At 42.2% G+C, this 11342-nt stretch overlaps 1 protein-coding gene across 3 annotated transcripts; it reads right to left on the minus strand.

Annotated features, from left to right (window-relative positions):
• Positions 1–289: 289 nt before the first annotated feature.
• pdk3a (pyruvate dehydrogenase kinase, isozyme 3a) lies at positions 290–11084 on the minus strand. 3 transcript variants are annotated; one of them, XM_071526051.1, is made up of 11 exons: positions 10195–11084; positions 7708–7845; positions 7495–7566; positions 6565–6749; positions 6178–6267; positions 5517–5620; positions 4653–4703; positions 4397–4498; positions 4006–4113; positions 3658–3771; positions 290–3562 (listed from the first exon to the last, which is right to left on the minus strand). In XM_071526051.1, exons 1-11 carry the CDS (start codon positions 10299–10301, stop codon positions 3413–3415), a joined length of 1221 nt encoding a protein of 406 aa, XP_071382152.1. In that variant the 5' UTR covers positions 10302–11084; the 3' UTR covers positions 290–3412. The 3 variants fall into 3 exon arrangements, with proteins under 3 accessions (XP_071382152.1, XP_071382151.1, XP_071382150.1); XM_071526050.1 differs by having other exon boundaries at positions 4653–4729; positions 5543–5620; positions 10195–11078; XM_071526049.1 differs by having other exon boundaries at positions 4653–4729; positions 5543–5620; positions 7708–7849; positions 10199–11075.
• Positions 11085–11342: the final 258 nt, after the last annotated feature.

The following is an 11342-nucleotide window of genomic DNA, read 5'->3' on the forward strand; positions in this document are numbered from 1 at the left end:
GCCAGGCTGGAGCAGACCATTCATCCACCCCAACCACAACACCCCCCCTAATGCAATGTAGAGATCTTACTGTCCTGTATGCACTACATGTAACTCTGCACTATATGTACAAACTTTGGGAATGTGTGTCTTTTTTTGTCTTATTTTTTAATGTCTAATTCCAAACGGCTTGATACGTAAATAAAACAAAAACATATAATTGAATGTCAATTAAGGATCACTATTGGGTCATTTCAGCCTCTTATCAGACTGCAGAATACAAAGAAAATTCAGAGACGAATCACACGCAATGGCAATTCTCTTTATTGTCTGATTTGACAGTCGGTAAGATGATCTCATGCTGAATCACACCTTCAGACGGCTGTATCACTGTTTTGGTGTATGTTGGTGAGCATTACTGGATTTTGGAAATAACATTAATTGCATAACTTTGCATGATTTCCTCTGCAGTGAGGAGCCCATGCATACAAAGTGCTCAAACATCTCTTTAAGCCGGAGATACAGTGGGAAAGGAAACATAAAGAGATCACTCCACACCGGCTGCTAATATCAACATTGTTCATACTGTTATATACATAATATACTCAGCAAAACCATAGGTACAGAGACTTCAATAGTAAAGGTTGACTCAAACAACTGAAGGTGGAAGACCCCTGGGCCTCTAAATCGAACACAATCCAAAACAGCTATAGGTCCCAGCGGTGTGTATCGTCTAGCTCCTTATGACACAGTTGTAAATGTGACAAAAATGTGAAATTGGACCACACATTGTCCTTGTCAAAAGCTTTCCCTTATGCATCCAGTCACTTGGCTGTTAAGTGTGATTATGACTGAGAAACAGGGACAACACACATCGGAGGTAGTGAACTGGGGCTTTAAATGAAGAGGACAGAAGTCTCCAGCCTGAACCTGCAACACAGCAGGCACCAGCCACAGTTCACCACTGAACATCACTCTCTGTTACACAGGGATATGCTCAAGTACGTACTAGTAGGTATGATGGCAGGTTATGAAGGCATTGGCAGTGTTGAAGTTTTAGCTGAATAGCGAAGGAAATACGGGGTGACGGATGTTTCCGTAATGAAGTGTCTTTCACAATTCTTCATCATCTAATGCTCCTTTCTTTCTTTTCACATCGGATGGAGCTGAAGGAGACGAGAAGAGGAATCACTTCAGGTTATTATCCATGATCCAGCCTTAAACCAAGCTCTATCCTCTGTCCAGGTTTGGGCCATGTTTCATGAGGCTATGGTCTATTTCAGAAGCTCAAAGCACTGTGCCACTGAGCACTGAGTATCATTACTGACCTGGGATCTGACCTGGCTTTATGACCACCTGATCATAATTAGCCTTCCTCCAACCCTAAAACTCTTGATAGAGGTGGACCAGTGATCTGAGTTGATTGTATGAAATGTGTGAATGGAAAATATGTGTATAGTTTTAGGTTAGTCACACCAGCAAAGTGCATCATAAAAGTTCCTGAATATGATTGGCATGTGACAAAAATCAGATGGTTTGACAAAATGATCCAGTGCCTAGAGATGGTTTAGTGGTTGAGATCTCCGCTCCTGGACCCACATTTACCCCTGCTGGCTTTCCAGAACATTCTGTCTCACATTTGTTGTGTCTTGCTTGATTTCCTAACATATAAATAAAGAAGAAAATACAGGAGTGGCCCACACCCCTTAAAAAATTATCAGAGAAAAATCATCAAAAGTTCATCAAAAGAAATCCTGTTGCCATGTAAAAATTAAATGGTTCTCCACACTGTATAGGTAGTTCAGAAATGGCCCCTTTGTTCCTGGATAAAATAAAGTAAAGCCTGTCAGCTATCAAGACCTTGTGCGTTCGAAAAGCTATTTTCTACTAAGTCTACTTCCGCCATTTTTATGATAACACAACACCAGTACATTTCAAAAACACACAAGCTTTGTTCAAACTCATTCAAAAAGTTCATTAGACTTTAAGGATTAGTAATACTACAAGTGAGACACAAGGCTGACTCGGTATGGCATTGTTAGGATCACTTGTAACAAGTCCAAGCTGTGTGTATGCTGTGTATCCGCCATCGACACTGCTTGCCGGATGAGAGATGCAGAAAGGGGACAGAGCGTTGTTAGTGTCGGCCAAGAAGGGATCCCGCTTTCACAGTAAGTCCTCGGTTAGAAGCAATAGGTCCGTTCCTCTTCTCTGAGGAGTCTTACCATACAATACAATCATGCTGGTGTGGAAGAAGCTACAGGAGAGACAAGGCTGGCATGGTGTCATTTCATTTCATAAGCATCCTAAAGACGCTCCTTTGGTCCTTCAGTATTAGTTTGATTAGGGTGCAGAGCTGGGTAAACGCATGGCCGTGGGTTAATGGAGGTTTGCAAAGCAGAAATGTCTGTGATGAGGGTCAATATTGCTGGTCAGTCGTCTGTGGGTAGGTGGGAGGGAGGTTAACCTCTAAAAGCACACACAACAACAACAATAACCAAAATCTTCAGTGCTAACTTTCTCCCTTTTGAAATGAACCTTAAGTTACAGTAGAGCCATCAAGGCAAATAAAAAAACACTTCAAATCTGATATATTCCTAAAAGTAAGGCTTTCTCTCTGACATAAAATAAATATCTTGGCTTCTAGATCTTTATAAATAAGCTATACTCATGATCATTTTATCTCATTTGCTCCAATACCTCCTAATTACAACATGGCAGTACACTAGGTGATCCTCTCTCTCTTCTTCCCAGCTAAAACAGAGTGCAACTAAAACTAGACATTACTATGCCAGCGACACACTGACCTATTTGTGCGTCCGATCAAAAGTGTCTCCCAAGGGAAGGAAATGAAACCTCCTTGTTCCCCCATTCTCACCGAAACTCAAACCCTCTGTCTCTGCCTGCGTTTGGGAGGGAGAAACAGAAACAGAGGCCCTTTTATGCGCGGTCGGACACAGAAAAGCGAGTAGACGGCCCTTCGCCGATGCTGAGAAAGACACATAATCAGCAGTGCGTTGCTTATTCAGCCACAGGGAGCGGTGGCCTAGTCAGCAAAGCCAGGCAGGCCTACTACGCATGAGACAGAGGGAGAGAACTCACAAGACTCAACTGACCAAATGACCAGTTGTTCATAAAAGGGGTTAGATAGCGGGGGATCAAGGTCCATTTTAAGCTCCATTGTGGGAGAGCCAGTGGTAATGCCATAACAACAAAAGCTAGGCTGATGAAGGTCATTGCCATTGGGTACAGATCTAAGTTCAGTTCAGCCCGCCCTTCCAAAGCCCTAATGTTACCCACTGGAATGTCAACGCAAGACTGATCCCAAACCAGGTGTTTACCCAAGGGCAACATTCATCATACATGCACCGGGCAGAGAGTGGGTATGTAGGCTCAGAAGGGGGGACGGGTAGGACTAGCGGACTAGGCAGAGTTATCTATTGGCCTTGTATTTGGACTTGCTGGCGTCACGTGGCTCTTTGCTGGGGTTGCTCCAGTCATCCGCCTCGGGGCTGGTCTTGTAATGTCGCCACGCTGACTTGTTGAAGACGGGCAGGCGTTCGAACGACTCGCTGGACAGGGCCTTTAGTGTGAAAAAAAACAACAACACATATATAATATCTTTGGGAGACAGAAAAATCGTTAGGAGATGCAAGACATTTGATCAGCTCACTGTACCTTCAGATAAATGACAGCATCAGTGCCCACACCCTCCATGGAGTAGAGCTTCAGATCCCCCTGGAAGTATCGGGCATACAGTCTGGAAATGGGTAGACCATAGCCGAAACCAGCCTGGATGAGAGAGAGGGGGAGAGAAGGAGAGAGGGGAGGGAGAGGGAGAGAGAGAGAGAGAGACAGAGTGAGAGAGGGAGGAAAGGGCAGGCTCTGAATTTAATTATTCAGACATTATATCACAGTTACATATACAACATAAGAAATATACAGGCTAAGCAAAAGGTAAAATTGGTTTGAAATGATCACTAGGGTCTATATTGATTTGATTCTGGTGTGTGTGTGTGTGTGTACCAGTGGGACAGCTCCTGGCTCCAGGCTTGGTGTAGGGGCGGTGGAGTACATGTAGTTAAAGAGACGATCTATCTTCCGCAGAGGAACACCTCCTCCTCTATCACTGATCTAGAGAGATAGAGAGAGAGAGGGGGGGGGGGGAGAGAGAGAGAGAGAGAGAGAGAGAGAGAGAGAGAGAGAGAGAGAGAGAGATGCTAAGCTCTCTTAAGGGTGTGGCTCATGCTGAGTTTATACAATAGATTTATGCAAATCGGTCCCTAAGCAAGCTGGAAGAGTCAACAAAGAGAGTTCAAACGTCGCAACAATAACACTATCAGTGTTATAAGTGCTATATGTAGTGTGTGTGTGTGTGTGTGTGTGTGTGTGTGTGTGTGGTGTGTGTGTGTCTTACCTTTATGGAGAGGTCCTCTTTACCCAGAGTAACTTTTGCCTTCACCGGCGGTAAACCCTCTGTACTGTTCTCATAAAGCTCCACTGTGGCCCGCATAGAGTTCTACACACACACGCACACACACACAGACACAGACACAGAGTTAATTAACTTGGCTCAGCACAGATCCTTATAGAATTATGGTCACATTTCAATTTAATTACATCTCTAGACTGCCAGACCAGCAGGTTACAGGCATCACTGCTGCACCGCTCACCTTGAAGAGCTCAAACAGCATGTGGAACAGGTGAGAGGGCACATACACCGCCTGGATAGGCTTTTTAGGGGCCTTCACTAGAACAGGGAGACAGGGAGAGTGAGACGATTACACACACACACACACACACACACACACACACACACACACACAAGCTTGCAGAAACAAGTGTTGAGTGTGTACATGTGTAAGTGCACACACACACACACATTTCCTTTGAAGTTAATGAGACACCACATTCTGAACACTGTAATCACTGCAGGACTAAATCTAGACTCGCAACTACAAGCTCTAAATAGAAAGAGTAACAGAACACACTGTTTCACCACTGCTCTCTTATGGACATTACTGCTGTTTCATAAAGAAATGCAGGAATGGTCAAATGGATAGTGGTGGAAGTAGAAGTTACATTGCTGTTATTTTACTTAAGCACTGGTGTAAAAATCGACGTAAGTAAAAGTAGCTCATTTAAAATGTACTTGAGTAAAAGTTACTGGGTTACTCTTTAGAAAAGAGAAAGTTGTTAGTGATTTTTCCCATGCAATTCTAAAAGGATAAGAGGACAGAGTTCAAACTCAATTGGAAAATTTTGAAATTTTGAAATAAAGTGCACAAACAAGGTAAAGCTAGACTCTTCTCTTCTTTGCTGACTGACCATTCACTATAAAGGGCTTATTTGTCAATTTACAATGGTTCAGTTTCTGTTGCTTATGGAGAGCAGTACAGAATTTGTAGTAAAAGTAAAATTACTGAAAAATACAAAAAAAAAGTACAAGTGCACAAAAAAGCTACTCAACTACAGTAACATGAGTAAATGTAATTAGTTACGTGCACCCTTGCAATGGATGGACAGATGAATTATACATTGCACAGGAGCAAAGATCTCTTACTGTTGAACTCCTCAATCTTCAGCTCAGGAGCGGCCAAGTAGTACTTCTCACATAGCATCTTGGCTGTGTCATAGGCATCTGTTGAGGAACACAGTCAACTCAGGTCAGTGAGAGGACCAAGCTGAATAAGATCATCGGTTTGTTTGGATTCCTGTTACTGGTCAGCAGTATAGCTACTGTTCCTCCTGGGTCACTGACAGTGCAGCTTTGTGTCCATATGGTGTTGGCAGGAGAATTCCACTACATATGTTGCACCAAGCAAGGATTATGTAAACATGCCACTCAAATTCGGATGACCTTAGTTTTGTTTGATATGGGTCAGTGTTGAGAGTGGAAGGTGTGATATAATTCAGATCTAAGCTGACTCCGTTTCCCAACACAACTATGCAAATATTTGTTGCAGCAAAGCAAAAAAATGTGATCCATAGATAACAATATATACCCGAAGATGACAGAATTTACCCACATTTGACTACTGTTCAAACTCTGTCTTAACTGTTTCAACATAATGTGGCATTTTGCAACCACTGTGTCAGCAGTCATAAAGGATATAAATTGTAATGATATTATTGAATTACTTTTTTGCATGAAGCCTCATGTTTGGTGTGAAAAAGCCTTTAAACTCTTGAACTCACCGCTGACAACTTCAGCCACGCTGCAGGTGGGATCGATGCTGCCGATGTGTTTTGGATGGGCTGGGTTGGTGTCGTTTCCAAACAGGAGAGCTGAGCAGAAACAGAGCACAGTTTACTGGATTTTACAGTAATATATTCATGCCCCTTTTAAGTAATCAAACTTTCAGCAAAACAGAGACAGGCCAGTGGCAAAAATCAATCAGAAAATAATTACAAAGTTTCGTCATAGACAAACAAAGACAAGGGACAGGGAAAATAGTGACGCCAATCATATGCAAATTAACTACTAAGGTATTCATTTGCTATCCAAATAGGCAATTCTATATGTGTGTGCGTACAGGTAAGATAGTTTGTGTATGTGTGTGTGTGTGTAAGAGTGAGACCCACTGTGTTGGTTGATGAGCATGCGGAAGGAGATGCGGTTGGTGTAGAAGCGATCGAGGAAATACTGGATGTTGCTGCTGATGAAGGGGTCAAAGCCAAACTTCTCCTTGTACTCTATGACTCCCTGAGCCATGGTGGGAACCACATCGTTGTGCCGGTTACGAATCTCTATCAACAGCTCCAGGAAACTGGAATAGAGGGATGGATGGGTAAAATAAAAGCAAGAAAGGAACAATATATCAAAATCAGCCAATCCAGCACATGATCTATGACCTACCGCTGATCAGTCATTTGTGAGGCCATTGCTTGGTAAAACACATGTACACAAATACCTATTCTTCACATATGCCTAAATTTAAAGTCAGGAAAAAACACATTTGCCAGCTATTCAGTCTGTGTGGACAGATTACACTATTACATTTTGCCTGGATCCAAATCCTTGAATTGCATGTTAGCCCCACCACCTTTTTGTTCCCAGACACAAAGCCAAACAAAATGCTAATTCAGCATGAGTAACAGGCAATATTTTATTGCCCTTTCATTTATGGTTCAGCAGCTGAGCCATCCTTGTCTCAATGGTTCATTAGCAGCTGGCAACCGGTTCTCTAAACAGACGCTCTTATCCAAATCCCTATCTGTGTCTATCTGTTTATCACATGAGGCATTGTTGTAGTATAAATACACACTGTTACCTGTACAGTCAGCAGAGGTTTATGTTTATTACAGGGGATTAGCTGAGACGATTCAAGACAAGGACAAATAACCAGTATGGGTGGATGTTTGCCATACCTATATTTACAGCTATAATTACTCTACATACACCGGCATATATATACCTAGTATATGAAGCATTAATAGGAGCATGGGGTAATATTCTCCACGGAGGTATTGTGTTTTGAATAAAGACACTTCTCCATTCAGAGCGACACTCACTCGTTCAGAACGTGAGGATCCTCCGGCTTTCTGTTCTCATAACCCAACAGCTCCACAAAGCTCTGCATGTACCTGATAAAACAAATATAAGTCAAAGGTCAACTCTTGGCACACTCGCTCACACACACACACACACAAACACGAACCTTATCATCTTGCGATGGAGAGCCTGTCACGGCTGTATTAAGTGTATTTCTGGAAGAAGTGCCTCACCATTTCTGGACCAGCCTGACGGAGGGCTGGCTGAGCAGGTTATCGGGTAGCAGGTTGACCTCTCTCATGGTGTTGGCCAGCCGCACCGGCAGCTCCTTACGCAGGAACATGTACGATGTCTTCTCACACGCATTGTCCCTGCCTGAGAGAGGAGTCAGTTGTGAATCTGTCAAAGCTACGGCATTAAAAGGGTCTGATTTCATTTTAACTTCTGGGAACTAACTTTTACTGACAATGAATATATACAGAGCTAATTTATTATTTCCCCCTGCTGGCCAAACTATTTTATAAGCCATATATCTCTGTTGTCTTGTTTAAACAACTCCAATTTTGGTGATTTTCATGTTTTTACATCTACTGAGAGATTACATCCTCTATGGGTGGAGCAAATTCTTCAGCCTCCTGGGCTTATGAAACCCTTTCAAAACCCATTGGATAATGACAAAAATGTATTATCATCAAGGGAAAAACAAGGCTGTTTTTCTTAATTCACCTTTACCTTCACCCAACAAATGGAAAATAACCACCAGATGATTAGTTTCCTACCAAAGTGACAGGTTATTTACGAGTATTTGGCTGGTATCGGTAGCCGGTGTTAATTTCCACCTTCAATATAATAGCCAAAACTTTGCTTTTTGGCTGGAGTTGTATTTGCCGTCTGCCAACATGAGCTTGAACATCCTATCAGGAACTATATTGGGAAATCTTTCTAGGCCAGTGGAAAGGGGGAGTCATTCGAAGAGAGATAAGTTAACATTGCGGGTTCATGTTTTAGAACTGGCAGACCACATAGCATTACTGGAGTATAATCCTAAATCTCTCACTCCAAATTAAACATTTGTGAGACAACTCAGCATGTTTGCATCCTTAAATTGGGTCAATATTGTTTCCACACACTGATAAAGAAAAAACATCAACAACAAGCATGTTTGGTCTCTTGTGTGTGTAAGTGGAGACCCACACACACACACGCACACACACCCTATAAGCCCCCTGCAGAGAAACAGATACACAGCAAGTTAAACTCCAGCAGAGTGTTGTCCTTTCTCTATAGAGACTCTCAGTTTCTACCACTCACAAAAAGGAACAATGGTAAAGCCTTGGCAATTCAGCTAATGCAAAGATAACTTTGTAGCTTTACAGCTAGAGTTACACCAAACCTGTTGAACTAAGTGCTGACTGGAGTGAAAGCGAGTGCGTAATGATGCGTAACAGTATGAGTGACTTCAGGGCTCTGAAATAAGGGAAGAGACAGTAAAATGAGGAATGTGATGTTATCTTACTTTAGCTTAGGGCTGGCAAAAATAGAGGATCTGACAGGGTGAAGGGAAGTGTGCTATCATGTCAGCTAACAGGAAAGGCTTCCCCTGATTCAGCAGCACAAAGCGGGGGCTGGGACACGTGAAATCGTAAAATGTGGCAATGGGTGAAACCACCATACTGACTCAGACCTGGATCGACGCACACTGCTCATTTGGCAGCAACAAAGGCAGCATGAGGGCGATCTGCTGTAACGCTGTTTCATTATGTTCCCTTAAGAAACATCACAATATTTCCACCCCCACTGCTCTGTTCACATGATGCTGACAAGACTCCAAGACCTGTGTGTCTTGGTGAAAAACAAGTGTGTTCTTCCTGTACTTCATATCCTACTCACAGCTGTGAGAACAAATTACATAATAGAGATGACTGGGTTTAATCAGAGATGGATTAGGAAAAGCCTTGGGTGCAGCGTTGACACCACATGTTTATAGTAGTGGAAAGTGTTACTCACTCATGGTCATGTTGCTTCTCATGTCTCACTTCAGGGCCTAAAGGCAATTGTTGACTCTACTCTCTCTAGTGATGTGATGGTAAACAAAAAGGTGGGTACACATGACCTCTAGCTGAAAATCATTAATTTGTGTTTTTTTCCTTAAAAGACCCCACCTTATATAATTTACATCTGATACACACTATAATATCACCAAATAGAGATTTATATCAGCTTAAAAAGATGAGTAAGCTCTATTCTGCAGATAAAAAGTTTGTGAGTTTAGGTAGGCTAGGTTTATCCTCCACTACATCTCTGCATGCATGTGTTATCTTGTTCTATTCTGGGTGTGTGCTTTAAATCCCTATCTTCATAAACTACGGTATAAACAAAACTATAACAGCAAGTTGTGATTCCCAGCAACCAGCATGGCACCACATGTCCCGCTATGGCTGGGTTACAAGTAAACAGCCATGTCAAATACCGCATCAGATCATAACAAAGTAATATTTCGGGGAAGCTTGTGGTAGACTACACCTATTTTTTAACTACCACCGACAACTGTGACACAGCAAATCCACGGAAACAATGAACTGCATGACAAAAGCCTACACGCAAGTCAATAACAAGCTAGGCCCTTCCTTGACTCTCTTCCTTCCTCACCAGCAGGTCATTTCCACGGAGGAGGGAGACGGGATTACAGAAGATGACAGCCCACAGCGCCGCTCCTCTACTTACCAAAATCCAAGAACTGCTTGATGGAGAGCGGGGACGGCGAGAACCTGGAGTAATACTCGATTTTGGGGTTGGTGTTTTTCAGGAGAGACAAGAAGACCCTCATAGTGAAAGTTAACGATGACGGATCCGTCCGTGAGAATGAGATCAAAAATAGCCCGAGCGCCTCATCCGATCCTGCTGACAGCGAGACGTGTTGTCTTCTGTCCGCGTCCACATTTGGCTCCGGTCTGCACGAGCGACAATGCGACAAAGGTCCATAAGATTAAATGAAACAAGAAAAACAATATGTTCTCCGGATGGTTTCCCGTGACAACATCGTTGCTTACTCCGAGCAGCAAAGTATTGTCAATAAACTCAGAATAAAAGTGGGACTTCCGGTTATCTTTTCAAAATAAAGGCGTCATTGACAAACAATGTTCTTGAAGTACCAGAGGTGAAAGGAAGAATATACTGTATTTACAAGTAAATATGTGGTAAATGAAAATATAGTTGTTGTTTTTGCAACGCATAAGTCCTATACAGGCAAGGTGATAAAGCGGCCAAAAATTCACAAAGACTGAAACACAAAATGTATACAAAGCAACTATAGCCTACTATCTTGAATAAGTCTGTTATTTTGACCCATCCTGAAAGACTATAGACTGAGGTATAGTGTCTGGTGTCAAGTCAGCTAGAATAAGTCGCTACCAAAATGCCTTGCAATTCCTATACGGCTGTCAAAAATTGTTATTTTGAAGATAAAAATCACTTAACTTCCTATATTTTCCCGGGTGTTTCTGGTTGACTTGACGCAGCTGAACAGCGCGTATATAGCTGCAAATCTAGAGTCAACCGCACTTGACTGAGGCTGTTGATGCACCACAGTGATTGGTTTAAAACCAGGAAACAAATTAAATCCAACAACCCAATTGGAGGGACCATCATCGCGTACATTATCCTGTTTGCCTACAGCCAGTTGTGAGAGTATACAGGAAACGATTTGATATTCACAATAAATTATCTTTACTGAATTTTTGATATTGCTATAATGAAACTATATATTTTAAATAATATTTACGGTTTGATATTAGGTTACATTGACTGTCCTGAAGAATATACTTTCAGTTCGTCGCATAATGTAATTGTAATATAATTGAAATACACT

Source organism: Centroberyx affinis, unplaced genomic scaffold (genome assembly GCF_046629955.1).
Source record: "Centroberyx affinis isolate AG114_WGS23_722 - 3 ecotype Tasmania unplaced genomic scaffold, CSIRO-AGI_Caff_v1 ptg001383l_1, whole genome shotgun sequence".
Lineage (NCBI taxonomy): Eukaryota > Metazoa > Chordata > Actinopteri > Beryciformes > Berycidae > Centroberyx > Centroberyx affinis.